The 24,422-nt window shown below is 37.2% G+C and overlaps 1 protein-coding gene across 2 annotated transcripts in view; it reads left to right on the top strand.

The window, feature by feature from the left end:
• The window catches only part of SEMA3D (semaphorin 3D), a 141,108-nt gene that overhangs the window by 48,128 nt on the left and 68,558 nt on the right, over nt 1-24,422 (top strand). For both annotated transcript variants that reach the window (XM_065743710.1, XM_065743711.1), the window contains exon 3: nt 13,663-13,823. In XM_065743710.1, coding sequence (XP_065599782.1) covers nt 13,663-13,823 — 161 coding nt within the window. The remainder of the gene's footprint in view (nt 1-13,662; nt 13,824-24,422) is intronic.

The raw sequence follows: 24,422 nt of genomic DNA, 5'->3' as shown, positions 1-24,422 counted from the left end.
ATAAAATTGATAGAGCCATGTCATTGACAAGTCCTGGCATCTCCATCCTTCGGAGTTTAAATATCATGAGGAGGATGATGCAAAGCTCTTTTCCATTCTTAAGGAAAACTGACCAAACTTGGCCACATCAGGCAGCACTGAAGACCTGATCACACATGTGTTCATTGCACTGCTAAAAGTGTTGTCTTTCAAGAGGTTTCATACTCTTCCAAAGGCAATGTGTTTATGGGATGGCATCTTCCCAGAATGGCTGAGCATTTACTAGGGCTGGAACTTTGCAGGACTTTCCCCTGCAGATGCTTCATCTCACTTCTGTTGGTACTGAAGAGGAGCAGAGCACACTTCAGCTAAGGGCTAGGAAACTTCTCCTTTCCATGCCCTGATAGTAAGGAGGAGGAGCATGCCAATGGGCAGGTGCTGAGGATGAAGGGTAGGGGAAAGGAAGAGAGGAAGAAAAAGAAGGGAAAGTATTAAAGTAACATGGAAAAAGATAAATTCGAGTGAGAAGTTGGAGGCAGATAGAAGCAGAGGAGGAAGAAGGGTGGAGTAGCTAAAAAAGTTTCTAGAACCACAAAGGCTCTCCAATAATCCTCTGTGCGTCACAAGTCCTCTGTGTTCAGATGGTAATTAAAACTTTAGGGCTTTTAAGCATGGCAGTTATGAGTTTTTGTCTTCCGAGAAGTAGCTTAAGATATTGAAGTCTCTGCTGGGAAAGTTAAGTTGCAGATATCCTAGTGAATCGTGAATATCAGCATGATGTTGTATGTTGGGTTTCCTTCATTCTTTTCCCAAGTTTTAAAACTACATGTTTAAAACATCATACAGCCATAAAATTACAAACATGAACTAAAGTCAATTAAAATATCTTCTACTAGAGTTGCAAAATCAATTCTCAACTTGCGTTGATATAATACAATAGGATGTTTAATTATTAACCTCATCCTCTATTCCAACTTTTTCTCTGATTCATTAGTTCAATAATTCTTCAGTATTTCTTTTTATCTTCTCAGCTTAGATTGTAGCTATTAGAAATTTGTGCATGTCATTCCTACCTCTGAAATTATTACGGCTTTCATGATACTTCTAGGGTGCTCTCAGAACATAGGCCTCAATATTTCTCCTAGCTATTTTTTACAAGGTTCTGAGGTATTTTTATTCTTATATCTGTAAAATTACAGGAAGTTCAACAAATTATCTACCGATAGAAGACTACTAGGACCTCAAATTTATTAATACTCCATATTTTAATAGTGTTAGTATTACACTACAGTCACTGTCAAAGTAACGGTATGTATTTATCATTCATTCTGATGTACCTGGAGTTAACCTATGACTATCACCCAAACTGCGGAACTCCTCAAACACACAAGTGGATTTCAGCTTCCCTAGGCACGTACTTGCTGTCTACTACCTCATTTAACACCCTTGATGCTGCACGTGCAAAAAGTTTCAGTACTGCCATTCACAGAATAGCATAATTTCTGTTACTTAATCTAAGAGGAGCCTGTGTCATAATTCATGCATGGAAATATGTTTAGTTCATTTCCTGTAGACAATATGTCTTCTGGTAATGGTCTTTGCCAGTTCATTGTCAGGAACTATTACAAAGATTTTTTTGTGAGTGTATTTCTGGGTTTTACTTTCTAGGAAGAATTAAGAACAGAAGAAAACAAAACCATTTTCAATTTTTTGTCTTCCTAAAATTCGTAAAATTTTCCACTGGAAATGCAGACTTCTGCATATTTAAACCAATGAGTTTGCTTTATTTTTTTATTTTACTATTATTTTCTCATGGATATTTTAACAGTAGTCTGGATGGTGAAGGAATACACGTTTATAACAGAATTATGCTCCCTGCTTCCTTAATTATGGGGTACGCCCCAGCCCAGATTTGGACACTATTACCAATGACATACCCATAGTCGTATGAACACATATCTTTCTCGTGCAGAGGAAATATGGCCATGCAGCAGGAGCAAACCACACCTGCTGTGATCAATGCTGATTTGAGTGGTCAAGGGGATTAGGATCCTATGTTGTGACACAGCAAAAAGAAAAAGGCAAGGCTGACTGCAAACTTCGGCTTTTGAAACAGAACACTTAAAAACAGATATAGCCGTAATTTAAATCTGTTAAATGGGAACATTATTCTGAACTGACTTCTTGGAATTGATTGCATTAAGATGTTGTCTCACCCCCACTAAAGCAAGGAAGTAAACTGGAGCAGGATTAAATATCCATGCCGTGCTTTTTTCATCTTAACTAAGCAAACTATGGACATGAAATTCTGTGTCCTCTGTTTAAGGATGACCATGCTAAATCAACAGCCTCGATAGAAATTAGCTACATTTAAGAAATGTTTAGATTCATGCAGTGTTTCATGTACATGTTTTTCTTCCCCCTAATAGTTATACATTCTTGTGACACAGTGAAAAAGAAAGCAGAGGATTACATTTTGGTGCCAGGAATTCTTTTAAAAATTTGACTGGATTAATGCATTTCCTTAATTTTCTAAAAATGATCCTTAGGACATATTACATTACGGTGTCAAGCATCCTGTTTTCTAAATTATTTTTGTTCTAAATGTGTTTCATCTTAGAACTAAAGGGTTGCTTAACTTTTGCATCAGCGCAGTTAGTTTGTTCTATTTCAGTAAAGTTGGCTTATTTCCATGGCGTGCATCTTTTAATTATATGTGTAAAATATAGTTCCAGTTGTATAGCTTTGAGATCCCCATTTAAACTGTTGGTGACACTGTAGGTTCTCCTGAGATCACAAAGCGGGTGTTGCACCACTATGAATGACTGGATCATGGTAAACTGATGATGTTTAAAAAAGCCTAGAAATGAGCTTGCACTTCTACAGCTGTGCTTGCTCTACAGGAAGAGGAAGAAAGATCAGTAAAAACATGCTTTTATGGTAATATCTGCTGCTGTAATTCTGAATACCCATGATGATCAAAGAAAATCTGCTTGGTGAGGAAGTGTTGCTTTTCTTGGATCATTTATTTTATTTGTTAAAAAATTCATTTTTGATTATTTATTATTTGGAAAATAATTATTGGGAAAATATCTGAGATTACTTTGTGGAATAAAGATCTGTATGTAAGAATTAAGATCCTGCCATAACATGACTATCAAGTCATGAAATGGATTGTTTGATCTCAGAAATGCTTTCTGGAGATGGTATGTATTGACACTTCGGTGTCCCTTAGGACAAAGGCAGGTGGATGTTGCTGTCCCTCTGAGCTAGAAGTCTTGTATATACTGTAGACTAAGTATAAACTTAAGAGGGTTTATGATGTTTTAATAACAGGAAAACTAGCAACTTTCTTACATTTTTTCCCTTTTTAAACAAGTGGACTTGGAGGTCAGATCCAACTATATGTTGCATTTTCTGTCATATAATTATCACATATATAATGTCCTGGAGAGCAGCCTCCACTCAGTGACATCAACAGTTTACATAGCAGTTGAACTAAGAATAACCTTAGAGAACTGACCCATATCAACCTCTTAACAGTGTAAACAGCCTATAACTCATAGCAGTTTTCTTTTTTCATGATCACAAAAGGCACTGAATTGGAAGAAAAAATAACTGTGTTCGCAAAATACCAAACTGCTCTGCCGAATGTTCACTTGATTAAATCTCAGAAGATGACAGAAAAACAAAAAAGTGAATCTTTGGGAAGAATGATTGCTATCTTGTAAAAAGTAGGATGAGACAACACCAAAAATTGGTTCACTATAAGAAAAACATGGGGAAGATACATGATCAGTGGCAACAACTTTGAAGAGGGTACTGTCAAAAATACTTTTCTACTTTTACTTTTACTAGAGGCAGTTGCAAATCAAAACTAATCCTGAGTAGTTTTGAAGATCCAAGCCTTGTTCTCTTTTTATGCACTAATTTGAGAGTATGATCCTCTTGACATCACTGAGTGTATAGCAGCGGACATCTGTGGCTGCAAAGCAGGTCCTCGAGTCACATCCTATTTCCTTTTCCTTTCTCCCCATTTCTGCTGTTCCATATATAGACGTGTTCCTCAAACAAGAGCTGAAGGAGGCAAGGGACGTCTGGTCTGAAGTCAGTCATTTGGAGATAAATAAACACACAAAGGGACAGCAGAAAAAGATAGAGACAATTTCCTGTTTCGCACTGGAGCACCAGCAGAAAAGGGATTGGCTAGCTGTGGTTAAAGGAGGCATTTAGACAACTGTGTGAGTTACAGAGGTACCTTTTTCAGGCTTTCTTCTTAATGGTCAAATCCTGGCTATTCCAGCAAAGCATGCTGATATGTACCATATATTTTTGTGGCTCAGATATTACTGAAGACACCAAAGCTTTATATTCAGATTATCTGGCATCTTTGGGAAGACATCATCCACGCAACCTGGATTTATTTGAAAAAAATATATCGTTAAATATGTTACATAACAGCTGTCTATATAACATCTATTGGTGCCCCAAAAAGAATAAATAACTGTAAATAATAGAAATAAAAAAGATAAATCCCCTACATTCCAATGTTAAATGGTTTTTGCCTATATAGTAATAACTGAGAGAAACAATTGGACAGTGCACATGGTTGGCCTGTGCAAACAGACATCCTTTACCCTGTAATTTGTGGTTAGCATGGTCCTGTCTCAGTGTTGCATAAGAAGCCTCTAAGACAGATATTGGGTCTGCCTGCATTTCTGTACACTAGACTCTGTATCTGATAGAGGCTGCTTGGCAAAATTTCAGTATAAATAACTAACATATAAAGGAATTAATGCAGAAATTCGGTGACCTCTTGTTTTAATTGTTTCATAAGAACTTAACTCCTGCCAGTATTGGGAAAAAAACAAACAAACAAACTGATAATTACAGTTCACTCTGCCATAATGGAGCATTATTCTAGTCCAAGCTATTATCATGTGAATTGTTTTCATTTTCACTGCTGGAAATGGTCCTTTCATACTGCCAGTGCAAGACTATTTTGAAAATCTACCTCTGTATTAGCTAATTGAATTACTATGCTACACTTGCTTTTTAATCAAATAAAATGTATCTGGAAAACTGGAAAAAAACAAACGTTTCCCTAAATATTTTAAGTTTCCTGAAAATAATCATTTTCTACATTTAAACCACATTTGTTCTGAAGAATGTCCATCCTGTGCGGTTACTGCAGATAATGACTACATGGCTTAAACAGTGCTTCCCAGCAACAATTGCATTTCTGTACTGCACTCCTACAACAATTTAGAACAGGGACATTAATTTTGTCTTGTGAGATCAACCGGATGCCACGATGGAAAAGCTGAAATATTAATGCCCTAACTGTCATTTGCAAATGTTCACTTTCCTCATTCAGAGCATGTGAAAAGAAAAAGAAGAAATATCTGGTTCATTTTAGATAGGGAACCCTTCTGTGGGGACAGGAACTAACAGTTATGTGTGGGGAGAGCAAATAGGAACCTCCAAAAGTGGCTTTGCTGCCAACAGAGGAAGTGTCTATTGCACTGGCAGGTAAATCTGCTCACAGAGGTCCCTGCCCTTCCCCTCCCTTCCTGAGCAGGCACCTCTCCCACCATTCCCCTCAGCCCTGCCCAGTACTGCTCACCAGTTCACACTGATCACCTCACTTGACTGTATGTGCTCTGTGTCCTCATCCAACTGAACCTGTCCCAGCCCAGTCAAGAAATCAGAATAGCTTTTTGAAGTCGTCGATGAGTAATTTTGCTTGTCCTCGGGGGACTGTGGGAAGAGTGTTGAAGGACCATCAGTGCTTATGAGATCTTAAAGGCCCTCAGAAAGTGGTTTCATGGCAGCAGAGCCAAAATAACACTGCGCTGCTTCTGGAAGGAGTATCCCCCTCTCTCCACTCTATCTCCCCAAACACATGTGCACTTCTGTCCTTACTCATCCGCTCCCAGACACATGGACCTGCCCTTTCTCTTGCACCAGCTCCAGCTCTCATCAGCTCCTTTGACAAGGATCTGTTAGTAGTTAAGACTTTATTTCTTACTTGGCTTTACAGTCTGACCATCCAGCTTTTCAGGGCTCTGGTCCAATGCTTGGCTTCGGAAAATAGCCCCCATATCTTCTTTCTGTACACTCAGGGCTAGATCTTCATCAGATAAAGTTATTGCAGGTCCCAGCAGTTAAACCAAGGATCTGGCTGTAAGTCCTGATGAGAATGCAAGCAGGGCGTGTTTCTGTATGCATGGAGCATAGAGAGGGTGGGGGAGGGTGGGACATACAGCTATTTAGTGCTTCTACTTCTGATCTGTGTTGCTTATAGCTACAACTGGTATATATAACAGTAGTATGAAAGTTGCAAATAGTTTTCAATGAAAGCAAGAATAGGCTAAAAAAAAACTCTGGATTTTTTTTTCTGTTAACTCTTATTTTAAATCTTTAAAATAGAGGCATTAATGAGGTAAGAGAGTAAGTAAACCTGATTGGCATTAAATTTGCACTAACGCTTCTTCAGGAACAGCTCGTGCTGCTCTCTTTCTCTCCTGAGCCTGTTACTGTCAATATTAATATGTTTTCCAGTCACATGCTGTCTGACACTTTTACTGAGTTAGTTGTTCATGCCTCTGCAGTTCAAGTTCTGTTATCTCAGCTACTTTCCTATTTTAATGTATTACTTTCATTAGGAAGCTGATAAATAGAGTTGGTGAGAAAATGTATTATTAGGATCTATGACCTTTAATAAATCAATAGCTTTCATGCACAACAGATGTAGGCCCAGTGGAGCAAGTCCATGCGTCAGATGTGCAGCCTGAGAATACAGGTCTGAGGAAAAGGAATTGGGCTCCCAAACAGAGCTGTCAGCATCCATCTGTAGTGTCAGACCAGCTGAGCCAAATCCAGTCTTCATGGCTGATTAGACCTTGGGTTTACATGAGTTGCAGTTTCAAATCCTAGGGAACAAAATCCACACCACAATCTCATTTGCTAGAAGCGTGAAACAAAATCCACTACTTTAATCTCTTCAGGATGGCATTTATTCTACAAAGCAAAATCTGAGCAAATGTTTAAACCTGCTTCAAGTTCTGTACAGCTGATAGCAGGCAGAATGGGCAGGAGAAACAGCACAACCTTCTGTTGTTTCATGAGCCCACAGGTATATGGGCTTTGAGAGTCTGCATGCATCTTCAGATAACTTGTTTTCAGAAGTTCTCTGAAGATGAAGTTATGTGAAAATTGCAGTTCTAGGTGCTTCATAATACTTTAGCAATTTTTGTGCCACTCTGAAGAAAATAAAATCTGAAATGAAAGGTGATTTTTGAAAGTAAATGTGATATAATGAGTTATTTATTTTGAAAGAGTAAATAGCACTGCAAGTAATTTTATGTAATACGCTCTTACAAAGGAAGAGCCTTGTACTTTAAATCTAAATATAATCAATGTGATGCATTTTTAACACCTGGGCATACTTGCAAAGGGCTGTACACATCTTCATCCCAGCAGGAAAGAATGAGTATACTGCTGTAGTGTGGGGTGCGTTCATCCATGCAAGTTAACACAAGTCACAAACTCCCACAAGGATTTTGATGCTAGATATCTACCAGGAGCAACCTTGATTATCTTTGGGGTAGTTTCCAACCCAAGCCATTCTATGATTCTACTGTCAGTACATTTTTTTGGTGTTGGATGTTCCTCATAGTGTAGGCAAGTCTCCATACATAATGCCTTTCATCTATGTCATTCATAAGATTCATAGCTTTCTAATTACAGGTCATAGAGTTAGCCACCTAGAGGTAGATGGAAGTTGAGGTGGCAAGCTGGTTGGAACAGTAAAACTGATTCATAATCAGTGCGTGAGGCCTCTTTGGATAAATCATTCAAGCGTTTTGCCATTATTTCCACCTGAAGCATATCACTGATCTGCTTTCTGTGAAGACAAGAGTCTGGGAAATGGGTAACCACAGCAAAAACTGAAATTCTAATTAGAGTAAAAATGGGTAGCAGAATTCAACTGAAGGTTACAGCTTATTTATTCAACCCTCAGGTTCAGTTTTTTTGCTACTGTGGCTGTAGTGAAGGGGTTTTTCACAATGCCTGAAGGAATAGGTGAACCTATGGGCTGCTCCCTTAGCAGGTTAGTTAGAGGTTTTCTTTCAGCTGCTTGATGCTCAGGTTGCTGGAAGGTGATTTTAAAAGACAGGGATAGAGCTTGGTCTCTAGTCAAGTTAGCAATTCCTTTTCCATGAGGTCAAGAAGAAAATAGGCCTCTGATTTCAATAATAGTCTAAAACTATTCTGGTACATATATGGAAAAAAAATGTTCTCAGGGAAACATATTCTCTCACTACTGGGATGCTTTGAATGGAATTGGAAATAAGGTTGAAGTGGAAGAAGCAGATTTTAGTCACGTAACTCAGATTATTTATCCTTTATGCAAAATACTGGCGGCCAGGCTGAGGATCTGTGTGAGAGAAAGAAAAAACAGATAATGCAGCCCTTATAATTGAAAATGAGGAAACTGAGGTGATGAGCCTGTTTGTTTGGTGTTTTTTTTTTTTTTTTCATGAATTGCTTTTCCCTTAGAGGGGAAGTTGGTTGTCCTTTAAATCTGTCAGTGTTACTTCTATTAAGGTATGTGAAGTGAGATGCCAGCAATTATCTATGCAGTACCAAAGCTCTTACACTTACCAGTCATTTATATTGAGTTATATTTGTAGTGTTTTTTCTACATCTACAGTATTGCTTAAAAGAAGAATAAAAAGATGATTTAATTTTGCATTGGAAACAACAGTGAGTTTGCTTTCCTTGGCAATATTTCAGGAAAGATAAAATACTTAGAAAAGAAACCCTATGCTAATCCACTAGCTTAGGTCTGCTTCTCAAGCAAATGTTTCACTCAGATGCATTTTCAGTTGTGCTTTGTAAAAAAAAATAAACAATTATTTTGTTTGGCCGTTTGAAGGTTATGAATCAGGCCTTTGTATTTCTTTTCACGAACAATAAGAAATCACAAAACAGCTTTTAATCATCTCTTCAATAATAACATTTTACAAGTTATTTGTGCAGCTGTTTCTCTAGTCAAATTTATTTACAGTTAAAACACAGCGTTTAAATTCAGGGTGCTTCAAGGGTGTCATTAGATGTAGTTGTTTTGAAGCAGGTTGAGGAGTTCCTTTTCTGCCAGTTTAGTCATAGCCTGTTATTACAAAAAATGTCTGGCCACAAAGATCATTCTGAGTCTCTACGAAATGTTTCCAGATTTCCTGAGTGCTCACACCATGCTGGAGTGAGGAACAACAGTGTGCTCACAAAATAAATGACTTGAAGCTAAGAAGTCTAAATATGCTGTATAAATATAAATATGTATTATCAGGACAGGATAGCATTTTTATCATTAGAAAGCTTTACACTGATTCTCTAGGTTGTCGAATTAAGCAATGATCCAGCTGTTGTGAGCTAAGTCCACTGAGACACCTTTCTAAATGAATAAGAAACACTTACTAATCTAACTCCTACCACTCTACAGTGAAACAGGGATTTTGATGAATATTTTTTTAATGGCCAGACTGGAGATTGTGAAAAAAGTAGTATTTAATTTTCAGTAGAATACCATATACACACTGTAAATTGAATTGTGAATGTGCAGTCATAAAAGATCATCTCACTAACTAACTTTTTATTTTTTTTGCACCATGAGAGAGCTGTTTCTATATTAGACTGGCTTTAGTTAACAGTGGATTGAATCAACTGCTTTTTTAAATAGAATATATGCTTCTGAATGTGAACAAACAAATATGCTTTTCATTTTAATTTTTTTTGAATGTAATATCTTAGGTCATATTTAAGATATCTCACCATGAACAGCAATTTTAAGTGATAAAGCTGGATTGTTTTGTTTTTGTCGGGTGAGAACAGTGATTAATTTGGGTGTAATTTAATCAATTTTCTGTTAATGTTTACTTGTCAACTTTTATTGGTCACATTTTAATTTTAATCTTATCAGTGGCCATGTTCTTATTTCCAAGCTCTTTTCAATAGTTAGTAAATAACTGACCAAACCTGATTTTTCACCACTTTGCAGCTTGTGTTGTCATTTACATCAGTAAGAAATCAGCATGCAGTTTTGTCATTTTAATCTGGAACATTTTACAAATGCTTTCGTTATGATGTGATGGAACAAATGGCTTTACAAGGCACCAGGCAGGGCTCATTCCCATTTGGGCGTTTCAGCCATGAGAAAACTTTATCCCTCCCCACTGTAGCTGTCCTAGGTGGTTCTTTACTGAGAAACACTAGAAGTATTTAGCAATAGATGATAACTGTCCTTTTGGGATGGTCATTAAAGAGACCTTTCCTTCCAAATAAGAAAGAAATAGGAAGTGGAAAGATATCTCAGTGATCTTTTAGGAATGTGGAGAATCAGGTCAAATTTTAGGGAGTATGGCATACTTACAGAGTGCAGTGGATTGCATGACTGTGAACAATGAAATCAAGTTTTATGTATGTTTGTGCAAATGCTCTCATTTACCCTTACTCAGATCAAATTTCTAGAGCTGGAGATGAGAAGGAATTTATAAGGAATTTGTTAGTATATGCAATGGATTATTAGTTATTATTTAGTTATGTAGCCAGATCTTACATCATGGGTGGAGAAGAGAAAGAAGTTTACTCAAAAATGCTGAAATGATAAACAGTACTTTAGAGATCAACCAAAAAAAAATCTGAGTGGCCCAAGGGAGCAAAAACCTCCAGTTTTGCTGTGGTCAGCATCAGAGAATCCTTTCCCAATAAACATCTCCATCACATCCATTACCAAGAATTTCCAATCTGAAAAAACAAGGGAGGAGTTTTGTACAGAGTATGATATATAATGAGGACACGTATATCACACGAAAATTGAAGAGTTTAACTTGATGCACCTGTCCTATAACAGAGACCCCAACAACAAAAGTGTCAGGAGTCATAAATCCTTGTTTCTTATAGGATTAAAACACACCAGTGTAGTGAGCTAAGCTTCAAATGTGGAGGGCTTAGAAGGCTTTTCTTTTTTCTTACAAAAAAAAAACCAAAAAAAAAAAACAGCAAAAAAACCCACCAAGTTTATTTATTAAATTGGTTTGGGTATTCATCAACCAGTTCTCATGTAAGTAGTTTGGATGAGATTTACGTGTTTGTAGTATAGTGCTATTCACAACTTATTCCTATGTGATCTTGCTGTCAATTAATAAGCTGGTCTTTTAAAGAGTTACTCATTTGCAGAATAGTGAGAACATCTTTGTCTTCACAAAAGATAAGCAAGAGAGGATAGTGCTGGACTAAAGGAACATGAAGTTTAACTTGTGATTTTCAATATGATGTAAGATTTTTCCAAGTACTGCCAGATAAATCCCAACTAGGGGAATAGGAGCTGCCCTACAAGACTGTTTTCAGACTATATTGTAACAGTGTTCAGCTGTGTGCCAGACAAAGCTGCACAAGCTTAAGTGACATAGCAAAAAAAACCAAAACAAAAAATTAATTGTACACCAGATAGTCACATGAATAATGTTAAAATATTTTTTCTCCCATAGTTTAATATTTTTATATATTACACATATTATACATATTATACATAAGTTCATAAGTTCATAAGTTCATAAGGTTGGAAAGGACCTATAAGATCATCTAGTCCAACCATCCTCCTATCACTATCTCTACCCAACTACTAAATTAAGTCCTTTAGCACCTCATCTAAACGCTTCTTGAACAGCGCTAGGGATGGTGCCTCAACCACCTCCCTAGGCAGGCCATTCCAGTGCCTGACCACTCTTTCAGAAAAGAAATGCTTCCTCAGGTCTAATCTAAATCTTCCCCGGCGCAACTTGTGGCCATTCCCTCTCGTCCTGTCATTACTTATCAGGGAGAAGAGACCTACCCCCTCCTCACCACAACCCCCCTTCAGGAAGTGGTAGAGTGCAATAAGGTCTCCTCTGAGCCTCCTCTTCTCCAGACTGAACAATCCCAGCTCCCTCAGCCGCTCCTCATAAGACTTGTGCTCCAGACCCCTCACCAGTTTTGTTGCCCTTCTCTGAACACGCTCCAGGGCCTCAATGTCCTTCTTGTAGTGAGGGACCCAACATGTTATACAATATTATACATATTTAATATTTTTTCTCCCATAGGTTATTAGCTATCAACAGGACTTAATCTTTGCTTTGCCTATTACAGGTTTTGTGAGGAACTTTGCAGAAAAAGGTTTCTTCACCCTATTTTGATCAGGAGTGACTCTGCAAAGCACTGGTCACGGTTTTCATCATGATCTGGAAATGTAAATAACTTCTGCTATAAGTCTAACTTTTCTATCAGGACAGATACATTGCCTATACAGTTCTAAGAAGGTGGAAATATCTTTAATTTTATTTCCAATTAAAAACAGGATTTGCTTTTCTGTCTCGTGATTTCTGAGTGGTTTAGCTTGGACAGATTGCTTATGGAAGAACTGCATCATGTTTATTTTTCTTCTCCCCAAATTAGTGACTGCAAAACATTACTGTACTCTCATTGTGCTCTTTTCTATATGTTGTTTGTGTCCTGATCCAAAATTACATCCGCAGAAAGCTTCAAACTCTACTTTATGGCCCGTTAGCTTTTTTATGGGGAAAGCATAAATTCTTTCATTAGTTTAATGTAGTAAGATTTTTTTTTCTTAATTACTTTTGAAGGAGATTGGAACCCACTATGAAATAACAGGAAAAGTTGTTTTGGAAAATTGAGCTCTTAACAGGGAAAGAGTTTGATGATAAATTACAAGCTATAGGCAGAACTGTGCCCTAGCTTTCCCTGCAGAGAGAGCAATGATGCAGGGACACAGCATCCCCTCTGTATGGAAAATACCAACCCCAGGACTTAGGAAGTGTTTTAGACAGTATCCCCTTTAATATGCCTCTATATTGCCCTCTATTTCAGATTTCAATTTTCAATTAAACTTGTAGTAACTGAAAATTTGTCACAGACTTCTGTACTTCATTCAGAAATGAATGTTAGACAATTGCCAAACTATATATATATATGAACTATCTATATATAAAGGGTGTCTACAGTACTTGAATGGGCACACATGAAAAATGGTGAGGTACTATTTATATGGTGACAGGACAAGTGGTGATATTTTTAATCTGAAGGAGAGTAGATTCCAATTAGATTTTAGGAAGAAACTCTATACTACAAGGCTGGTGAGGCTGGTTATTTCATTCTCATAGTTCTTCTCATCCTTACATCACTGCCACATCTATCTGCAGTTTTCAGCTCCTTTGTGTTTGTCATTTGCCTTCTTCACTTCTTTAAATGTAGAGGTATCCATGAATATGATGATGCAAATGTACATTGGTTTTCTCTCAATGCAATAAGATATAGCACATTTTGTTTCTAAGTGCTCCTGAAGAACATGATTCCTTTATGTCATATAGAGATAACTTATAGAGAAAGTTTCATACAGAAAAGCCTTTGCAAAAGTAAATATTACCCAATTAGGTATCATACCATTCCCCATCCTCCAAGAAAACTAAGGTTAACAGGAATTATACTGTGACCTTGGAAAGACATGCTCCAAGACTGCAGTTATCTTACCAACATGCTCCATGCTGGTTGCATATATTCATAATAGACACCAATGAGTCATACGTAAACATTTTGATTATAAAGATTTTCTTCATTTTCCCACAGACTTGCTGCTTTCAAACAGCTGCATCCCATTCCTGGGCTCTACAGAGGGGCTAGATTTTCGAACTCTGCTGCTAGATGAGGAGAGGGGCCGGCTGCTCGTCGGGGCAAAAGACCACATCTTCCTGCTAAACTTGGTTGATTTAAACAAAAACGTAAAAAAGGTCAGTTTATTTTCCACAGAATTCATCACATAATTTCAATTTTCTTCCATCTTTTTTCCTTTTTTCCTTCTTTTTTCACTTCACTGGATAACTGTCAGATTTTTTGTGCCATGCTCTGTATCGGAATTTAATAATCTCACCTCCCATAATTACATGGATTATCTTTAATTAGTTGATTTTTCTAATAGTATGCAAGCTCCTGTAAGATTGAAATCTTACAAATAAGTCTCTTACTTGAAACCAATATATTGGCACCTCTGAGAGCTTGCTTCTGTCACGTCCCTTTTCTTTTGTTGTGCTCATCCTTCACACATGAAAAGCATTCTGAGAATGGCAATGAAAAACTGATCTTTTTTTTCTTGCTGGAGTCACTTGGATTATGTTAAATATTGAACAGAACTGAGGCAATTTGAATGTTTTAAATTGTTACAATTGTCCCTAACATTGCTATTGTATTTAAATAAATATATGGAATTGCTAGCGATAGGACAAACTTAACACTGGGATCCATTGTATGCCCTGGCCCATGCCCTGTGACAGTTTTAATTCCAAATAATAAAAAGGCAATTTAATCCTCAATATTTGTAATAGACATGATGAAATAGCTTTTCTATTTTCAGTTAACTACTAAGTATAAAAGCTTGCACAGGAACATGCATGAAAACTTCTTTCCTGTTTGTTCCAGGCTTTCTACTTACTAAAGAAAATTCAAATTCTCAGCTGTTTGATATTTTCCTTAAGCACCAGCAGGAGGTTTTAAATGACTGTATTCTGCTGTCAGCTCTGAAGTGGGAACTGACCCTGAATTAATATGATGACAGTGCAGGACTTAACAGGTGTAACAGGAGATGATTTTGCCCCACATCTGACTATAACACTTGTCATTGTATACAAGTGTTTCTAGTATTCAGCTGAATATCTTATTTCAAATTCTACAATGCTCCACACGCTGCTTTCTTTAAAACTCAGGTTGTTTCAGATTTCTTCCCTAGGATGTTTTGAGGTGCCTCATATGCATCTTTCATCTCACTATTTTACTTAAAAATCATCACCTCTTCAGGCCATTGTAGTGAAAACATCATCATTCATATTGCAGATTTTGACACCACATATTGATTTTTAGCAAAGGCTTTCTGTAGCAACCATTATTTGTGTGAAAAGCAGAATCCTGTTTCTGTGGGATGCCAGTTGCTTCCTGAGAGATGCTGAGTGCTGTCACTTCCCATTATGCTCAGTGTGAATTGATTAGTTCAGAGATTTCTGTAGGCGTTTGCACCTCTCTGCCCAAACTGGTAACATTTTCACCTTAGCCAAACCACCGCTGATGATTATGGATGTTGAGCTTTCTTAGAAGTGCAGAATTCAGATTGAGCTAGGAGAATTCGTTGGTGATCAGTGTGCTATTAATATGGTATAGGTATTGTAGAGCAAAGGTTCTGAATTAAAATTTGTGTTTGGTAAGCTTAACAGATGTGTGCCTATACATCTGTGGTAACTCAAAAGCAGAGAATAAAAATTCAAAACCAGGAGGATATCTGGAGTAAGGAAAAGATTATGTGTGGTTTCAAATAGGTCTCTGTTTAACTCTTCAAGTTGTCTCAAACTTTTCAGACAAAACATTGAGGCAAAGTGTATTTAAATAGCTAAAATTGACACAAAAGCTTTGCAGAGCACCCTGGTGTGCTCATTTCCAAGTTCTCCATGGGTGTCCAGCAACTTTAGAAACGTGCCTACTTGGGCACATGCCCGTGAGGCGATGTTGCCCAAACCTTTCTCTTCGGTTCCTTGGTGCTGGGCTGGTTGAAACGCGTGAGGGTAGAGCAGAGATGAGGGAAGTCATTTCTGTATAAATCTCAGTCACTAACGAGCTTTCGGTGCTCCAGGATACTCTCCAGTAGCAGGGAAGTGTCAGAAAGCAGCGTTTGCCGGTGCTGTGTTTAGACTGAGTGTGGCTTGGGCTGGCGCGGGGCCAGGCGGCCGCCCGCCAGGCTCTCCCGGTGTGAGGAAACCACACAAGTAGGGGCTGCGAGGGGCTGAAGCCTGCCCTTTGTCCTTTCCTGGAGGCAGCCTCTCCAATGATAGTAATTCATTAGAATATTAAGTGTCTTCTGGTTCAGATTACTTAAAGAAAAAAAAAAAAAAGCTTTCAGTTTCAGATATTTGTTGCGTTAGCGACTACTGATACACCCAAAAGCCAAGTCAGTGTCCTTAACAACCTACTCTCAGAAAACCCCATCTGTGGACTTAAGTGCTTGGAAAGATTATATTGCAGAGTCTGAGGGCCTATATTCATGTGTGTGGGACAGTAATCAAATAAACAAGCAAAGCATTGTATCGTATTCCCTTCTCTAATGTATACATAGATCATTTAATAACTTCCTTTTTGCAACCTAATTATTTACCTAAATTAGTTAACTTAAATATATTAAGTTATGGCTTTATTTCCTGGTATATATATGTATATTTTTCTCCTGATGCAATAAATTAGTTCTTCTGGAGTTACAATTTCTTGAATGATTGTAGGTTTTATTCAATTTATTGTGTAATTGGTTGAAAACTTCCTTAGCTGGTAGCTTAAAAAAATCCATCCAGTTTCTAGTGCCTGTAAACCTTATTATGGAACAGCAGTAGCTACCATTGTATTACAGAAAAGTACACCAGAATGAGAAAAAATGCAGGAAACTAAAATTGTAACAGCCTACAAGTAAATAAGAGAAAATTGTCTTTGTTTTAGAGGGGATATAATTTCAATGAACTTGTCCTGAGTAGAAGCCTATGGCTTCTGTTGCACAAGTATCATTACCTGTGCTATAATCTTTTCTTGAAAGAACTGAAGTGCATTACAGGCATTGCAAGCTGTTTATATGATGTAAAACAAATAAAAGAAGCTGCATCCTATGTTTATCAGGGCCTAGGAAATGCAGACAATAAACCTGAAGACAACTATGTCATAACCTGTAGAAGTATGGTGTAAAACAACAAAAAAAAAAAAACAACAAAAAAACAAAAACAGAATTCTGTACTAGCATGAGAGAGAGGAAATCTGGAGAAGAATTTATTAATAATCCTAAACTCTGGGATACAGTTGAAAAGATTATTTTGTCAATGCAATTTTCTTGTGAGATGGCCTAAAACCTTTGTTATTTTACTCCTTAAAAAAAAACACAAAAAAACATAATAAACTGGGCAAACACTTATTACCTAGCTGCAGAGAAATTCTGTATGTTTCTGTAACTCCCATGCTCACTACCAGCAAGCAGGGTTATATGTCAGCACTGTTATCACTGTGTAATCTGTAGCACGACCCACCCATCTCTGCAGGGAATAGGAATGCTATCAAGGCCTGACAAGCTTTTGAAAAGCTGCCAACCTTCAGGAGCTGTCAATGCTGGAAGACACAGCCACATGTGGGCCAAATAGATAAACATGTCAGTTTTTTTTCATCTGCCCCAGTGTGTATTGGCACTGAGTCACAAATTGTCACTTGGAGCATCCTCAGTTTGTGTTTGTGTTTTATTTATTTACTTATTTGTCATTTCCAGGTGCAGCTGTTTTACATCTCATCCTTCAATCTCATTTCGTATTGATTTTATCTCTGTTCAGTTCACAGTAAAGAATGCATATGCATATACATATATACATATCAGATAGCTAAACACTTACGAAATATTTGCAAAGCAATTCTTTGCTGTTCTACAACTCCGGTGCTTATTAACTGCACAAATGGAGCTGTATGTCAGCACTGTGATCACTGTGTAATATCTTGCAGCGTCACACACCCATCTCTGCAATAGGGTGGTTATGTACCAAAAAGCATATGCGTGCATGTATAAAGCAACATCTTCAAGACAGAGGAGCCCAATTTTACCTTCATTGTTCTGGAAAACCTCTTGTCAGTCTATCTAAGTGTCTAAGTTAGGAATGAAGCCAGCCAACAATGAATGGAAACTTGATTGTGCCATCAAACAGGAGCCTTGGGAGTGTATACACAGTCTGAGGTGCTTAATGTAGCCTTTAAACACAGTAACAATGAGAGTAGTACTTTCTAATGCATAATACACTGGTTTCTTTGTCTCTAAGAATTTCAGCTTTCTGTCTGTTAGCGAAAGCTGTAGACTGCCTGAGGATGTTGCTTTCTTTACCTGTCAGAGGAAAAAAGATTTCAGGTGACATCAGTAGAGACCAAAGAGTCCTGTGGAAGTCACTGGAGACTTCTAAAGTTCTGAAAGTGAGAAAGTTAAAATAAGCCCATTGGCGGGGGTGTTTGATGGCCATAAGTCTGTCTGAGAGAACATTGTTGTTACTTGTTCCAGGAAAAGAATCAGGGTGATGTTGAAATCTGACAGGGGCATGATTTGACCTGCCACACCTAAGGAACTAATTCCCAGGATTTAAAGGCATAATTATTGACTTATTTTTGTTTCAGAAGTAAGTTTTCTGGATGTTGCAGTTCAAAAGACACTCATTTCAACTTCTTAATTTTCCACCCTTCCAAAACTCCTAGATAAAGGACAAATTCATTATATCTCTTGCAGTAAAACAAGACTGTTTCTACTGGATATGTGTGTAATTTAGTGTCCTGTCACTAAAAACTGTCAGCAATGGCTATTGGAGGAAGTGTGTAAGAAGGAATTATGACAGTGTCCCAGGTTAGGGACATCCAGAGATAGAGGTGATGGCTGTGATTGCTATCCCTTGGATTGCCCTTATCATTGATCTTTGTAAATGCTCTTCTGAAGCTCTGAAAACCTTTGGAGTACGTAACATTGTTTAACAGACTTAAAATTTAGGGACCTGTGTTTACATGGTGGAAGCTTTTAACCAGTGTTTACAGACACAGAACAATAATCTGTAGGCAAGATGTGGAGAAAGCAGTATGTGGCCAGAAGGACAGTGATCCTAGGTGGAAGAGAGTGTCTCTGTTATTTCCTTTTGCATTGTTGCTGTGAATTATGTTTCCATAAACATCCCTTGCTGTTTTTATATTTTACACCTGCATTTTGGTATAAAGAACAGCCAGTATCCTGCTCTCTGAAAACTCATATTGGACTTTGAGTTTTTCAGAGGTAGGATTTGCCTTCAGTCTGAAGTGATAAACATGTCAGAAGAATTGCCATTTATGCTAAAAGTCTTGCTGTATAGTTTTGTTTCAGGAGAAACAGATGGTGAGCTATGGTTATACTGTAGAAAATGAAGTGCAAAAGCATTGAAGCCTTTCAAGATTTAATCCAATGTAAATGAAATTAGCTTTTTATCTGTTTTCTTTATGTTTTCACACCTGCTTATTGTACACAATGCACTCTGCTGAAAACTCTTGAGTACTGAAAGCCTTGGCTACTTCTGCAGTTGTGTTTGAAGTAGGCTAGGCTTTACGAAAAACCCTGTGACCAGTTGAGATATCTCTTTGTCTTAGACAGATACAATATAAAGCCTCTTCGGTTCGTTCAGACATTTCTCTTTAACATCCAAATGCCAAATTTAAGCTGCAGAATGTCTGTGAATGTGTCATCCAAGTACACAGCTGTTTCCCTCTGACTTCCAAGGGCATTAAACTCAGCTTGATAAAATAAGGAATAGTATTCCTTGACACTTGCTCTTCCTACAGTGCTGTAAATCAATCTGAATCAATCTTTATATCCTCTCTTCTCCTCCCTGTGCCGTATCAAATCCTTCAGAGATCTGATTTTCTCTTACTATAAAATAATTGGAGTTGGAAATTTCTGTCAGATATCTCCATGGAGGTATATATCAACTATGGGAATAGTGTGTTGGATGTAGGAACACCTGTTGAAAAAAGGTTTGTGTGCCTGTTTGCGGTAGTTATTGCAGTAACAGAGATTTAAGATCACTTGCCTGGCTTTTAGGAGTCTCTCAGTAGTCCTGAGTTAGCTAAACTTTGATAAAACTGTTAAAAAGAAAGGTGGAAAATTTAGTTCTAGAGACAGTCTGTTTGGGTTTCAAATACAGGGAAAAATTTAGATAAGGTACTTAGATATCTGAACTTCCTTTGTTTACTCATGACTTTAAATTGTTGAATTCCAGAGTATGGCAAGTACAGTGGGAACCAGTTACAAGAAGTTCTTAGGGTAACCTTCCTCTTAATAGTTATAATGAGAACAATCTCTGTAGTTTCCGAAGTTGTGGACTCCCCATACCAAATACATGAATGCAACAGATGTGAGGAATTTAAAGACCAACTGGTACACTTGCATAGCATGCTAAAAACAGCTCATTTTCCCATTAATTAGTATGCTCTTTGTTTTCAGCAAAATAATACTAAAAAGGCATGAAATTCTTTCCCATGTTCCTTTGGAAATTCAATAAATTTCTAGCAGTAATTTTAAGTGACGTGACTGTGAATCAGTATACAGAAATGACAAATGTCCTGGTTCCCAGAAAGTGATCTTTGAACATCTACTATTAAGATATTGGGCTGTGATATTTATGATATTGTCTTATGAAACACTGTAATAGTCTTTTCATTGGATCATTGTCATATCTGTTCTCAGTACTCCTGGACCTTATTTTTTTGTGTGCTTTCTATTTTTCAGCTATTATTAATTTCATAGGAGGTGGAACATAAAGGAGAGAAAATTGCAAGTGCCATTATTCTTATTTTACTGGTGGGAAAAATGAAATCTGAGTGTTACAAATAGTAAGGCAACAGTGGGTTGTACTGTCTCCTGATTTACTTCAACATTTTTGGATCAGGTTGCCCTCTTTACAGCATCTGCTTTATGATCGCATTAGGATAAGTAAGGAATCCAATCTTCTTGTATTATTTTTATTGTGCAGAGGAGTGGTCTCATGGAGGAAAGTTTCTCAGGGGGAATGCATTTCATATGCCAGTGTGACAAGCTTATGGCTCTATCTCCCTTTGTTCTTTGACTGCTTCATTTGTTGTATAGAGAATGCATTAACATTAGTGAGCTTAAGCATCTGAATTATGGTCTTCATGAGTCCTGAAGTCTTAATGAGACATTTAGATGCTAAGGATGCTGTAATTTTATTGCATGCCTTCTTCTCTAAAGCATCAGTATAACAAAAATGTTGTCCGTAGGATAAAGCAAGGGAAGGAAGCAGACTTTCTCTGGTTGTATCAAGCAGCTGCTTAAAATCAATGTATTTTCCTCTGGGTGCTTCCACCCACCTCTTAGTTCTTCAACATAGGGAGGACGTAATGGCTTTCTTCACAGGGATCAAATTCAGTGAGTGAGTGCTACAAGACATGCCAATCTGCTGATGTGCTTCACTCCAGATAGGGATGCATCCTGCTGGTGCTACCTGTACCACTAACAAAACACTTTGGGATTTCTCGTAATGTAGACTGTACTGATAGAGAAGTGCTGACGCTCGTGTGCGATGTCAAGCACAGAAGAGGCTCCAGTGAAACTTCCAGGGCTGCTGAAAGCCGTCGACCTCAATGAGACACTCAAGTGCTCATTGCTGGTATGAGTGTGATTATCTTGGGGACACGGAAATGGGAGGAATCGTGTTGGTCAATTGGTCTCACTCCCTGCTATCACAAGCAAATACCTCATGCTGCAGGTATTCTTTTAATAACCCCATCCAATTCTTCTATAAGAGGTGTTGTGCTTCATGTACCTTCTGTAGAAAGGTCTTTAATTCCAGACTCACATCAGTCTGGTCTTAAAGATTGTTTTTTAAATCATGATCTATTTTTATTTATGACCAGTTTATGCTAATTTCCTCTGACTGTTTATAATTCTTGTCATCAAAACCCTTTTATTCCTCCTGTGGATTATTAATGCTCTTTGTTTGTATTACTGATGCTGTTCAGCTGTCTTTTTAAAGAAAGGCACAATATTAGCCATGAACAATAACTCTTCACCACGTTATATTGAGTGTTATACAATTTCAGTATTCATTAGGAACTTAAGTTATCCCTTCCCTATAGAACTGCTCTGAAGCCTTTCAGAAGGGTGAAATAAGACAAACAGGTCTGTAACTTGCTTAGATGCATTTAATTCCTTGTTGTGTTTTTTTGTTGTTGTTGTTGTTTGTTTGTTTGGTTGGTTGGTTGGTTGGTTTGTGTGTGTATATGTATTGATGATACATCGTATTTTCCACTATTTTGAAAAAGCCTGGCACCATGCTAGATTTAGTAGCTTCATTAGAAATGATTGTTGGAAAACCTCCAGTCTAATATGGCAGTTTCTTTGGAATCAGAATTCAGTGTTCTATCTTTGAGCCACCACTTCACTGCAGAGTTTATAGTCCACTTTAGCCTAGAAACAAAAGTGGATTGACAAATAAAGACAAGGGAAATATTAGCTCTTAACCGGTACTGTTAATTAATGACAGATGGTAGCTGAAATGAAACCCATAGAACTGCATCTGAATAGTATCTGTAGACACGTAAAATGGTATATTATGTTATATCTATACAATATATATTCTACCTATCAATTTATGTACATAAATCATCTGTATTTTTTAAAAATAATTTGCTTCTCTTCATTCTTGCAGTAAAAATGCATGTATAGAGGAAGGAAAAATGTTGCTTACTTTTAGAACTTACTGCACCTCTGATCTGGAAAGGATTTTTGTGGTTTCTAATGTTTTGTTTTAATCAGAAATCAATTTCCAGCTAGCCTTTAATGTGATACCTTATCTGTCCTATACTTCTTCATTACCTAATTTTGTACTCCTGGGAGGATTTCTTTCACTCTGCCAATAGAGAAAAGTTCGCTTGCACTAATTAGGAGATTTTAATTTCTTTTCTGTTGCTAAATTTAAGAAAATATTTGTACAATTATTTAGAAGTAATGGTAAGGTTTATTTTTTTAATGGGTGCTTAAAAGATTCAATTGGGAAACCATGACAGTAGCCCTAACCTTTGGAATTCTGATAGGGATATTTTGCAAGGATAATAAACTGAAGCTTAACAGAAGAAAATAATCCCATTTAAGTATATTCTTGATTAATTTCAAATGGTTACATTCTTCTCTTAAGTTGAGTAATTACACATAGCTGTTCTAAGATTTCTCCAGACATTTCAAATATGGCCTATGATATATATGTATAATCTGTGCTGTTCTAAACCTGAAGTTATGCAGTGTCTTGGTATGCGTTTTTTGCATAATGCACTTGTCTCAATCTGTTACAGTTTAGAAATAACTATTTCTGGGAACTCCGCATTTCTTATATGAAAAGCAAAAAAGTATCACTTTAGTTCCCCCTTGTAATATTGCAAGTTGATTTTAACGTTAGTTGGATAGCTTAGCTACGCTTTCCATTGACTAATGTGACTTTGTATAATTCTAAACACTGTGCCTGTTGAGTATTCAGAATGTGAATCAAATAACTTCTATGTCATAATTGACTGTGGTCTTCAGTCACAAAGTCAGAGTGTGTATATATCTCTTTCTGAATCATAAAAATGTTATGACAAACATAATGTTGTCAGGCAGATGATTTCCAATATAAATATGCCTCCCAAAGTAGATGTCCAGTATTTCTGTGTATTGGTCAAGTAGAGGCAGGTATTTTCAAAAAGTTGCTGAAGGAGGTCTTGTCTACATAATCAGACAACCAAAACAACTTCAAGAATCCTCAAAGACCTGTAAAAATCTTTCCTATTGTGGATAGGTGTTGCTTGAGCCAAATTGGCTGTGAAGTTTCTGTGCAAGAGAACTGAACATCAGATCTCAGTTTAAGCCTACCTATACATTAGGGTATCCATGATCTTATATTCCTCTATCTGTTCAGTTTCAACATTTTTTCTTCAGCAGCACCTCTTAAGCATCAAGCTTTCCTTCTGCTTAACACAGTGACACTTCTGGCAGACCAGTGCTGCAGGGTAAAGCTGTCCCACTCTGCCCAGACACCGACCTGTTGAGTTCACTGGCTAGCTTCAGCTCTTCCCAGTGAATTTGCTAAGTTAACAATACTTCCTGCTCTACTTTCTGGAGTTGTACATGCTGTAATCTGAAGACACCACTGCAGCTGATTTCCAGTTGAGTTTTCATACCTGGATTCTGTAATGACATCATTCTGAAAAAATGCTCTGGGAAAATAAATCTGTGCTCCAGTGCTGAGATGTTGTTGTACTGCCTTATCTTTGACTTTAACCCTTTACAGCAATATTTACTTAAGCCTTATATAATTTAAAATGCATTATCTATACTGTTAGCTTCTAATCATGAAGGCATCTGTAAATTCACTAGAAAGGGAACTAATTTCCTTGCAGAAAGCCACCACATCCTTTTTCACTGGAAGGAAAAGAAAGAAATGAAATAAAAAGACTGCTCCAGTATTGAGAGGAACACTATATTTGGAGCTGTGACAACACCATTGGACACAGGGCATGCTTTAGCATTCCATCCCAGGGTGCGGACCTGTTTATGGGGCAAGGCATGTCTTAAAAGGTGCCAACAGCTGGGTGAAGAAAAGAAAAAGTTATAATTAACAAATTTCAATTATATATTTTTGAGTTACATGTATTTATTGAAAGATAATTTGTAATGCCTTTTATTTTAATCTTCATCTTTAATCTTTAATCTTTATTCCTATAGATGGCACTGTTTATAATTTTACCAAGTATTTGTAGGCTTAAAAGTAAAAAGAGATCTCTGA

The sequence above is a fragment of the Cyrtonyx montezumae genome, unplaced genomic scaffold (genome assembly GCF_038088225.1).
Source record: "Cyrtonyx montezumae isolate F1298 unplaced genomic scaffold, pur_monq_1.0 scaffold_3, whole genome shotgun sequence".
NCBI lineage: Eukaryota > Metazoa > Chordata > Aves > Galliformes > Odontophoridae > Cyrtonyx > Cyrtonyx montezumae.
This window is presented reverse-complemented; position numbering and strand designations above follow the sequence as displayed.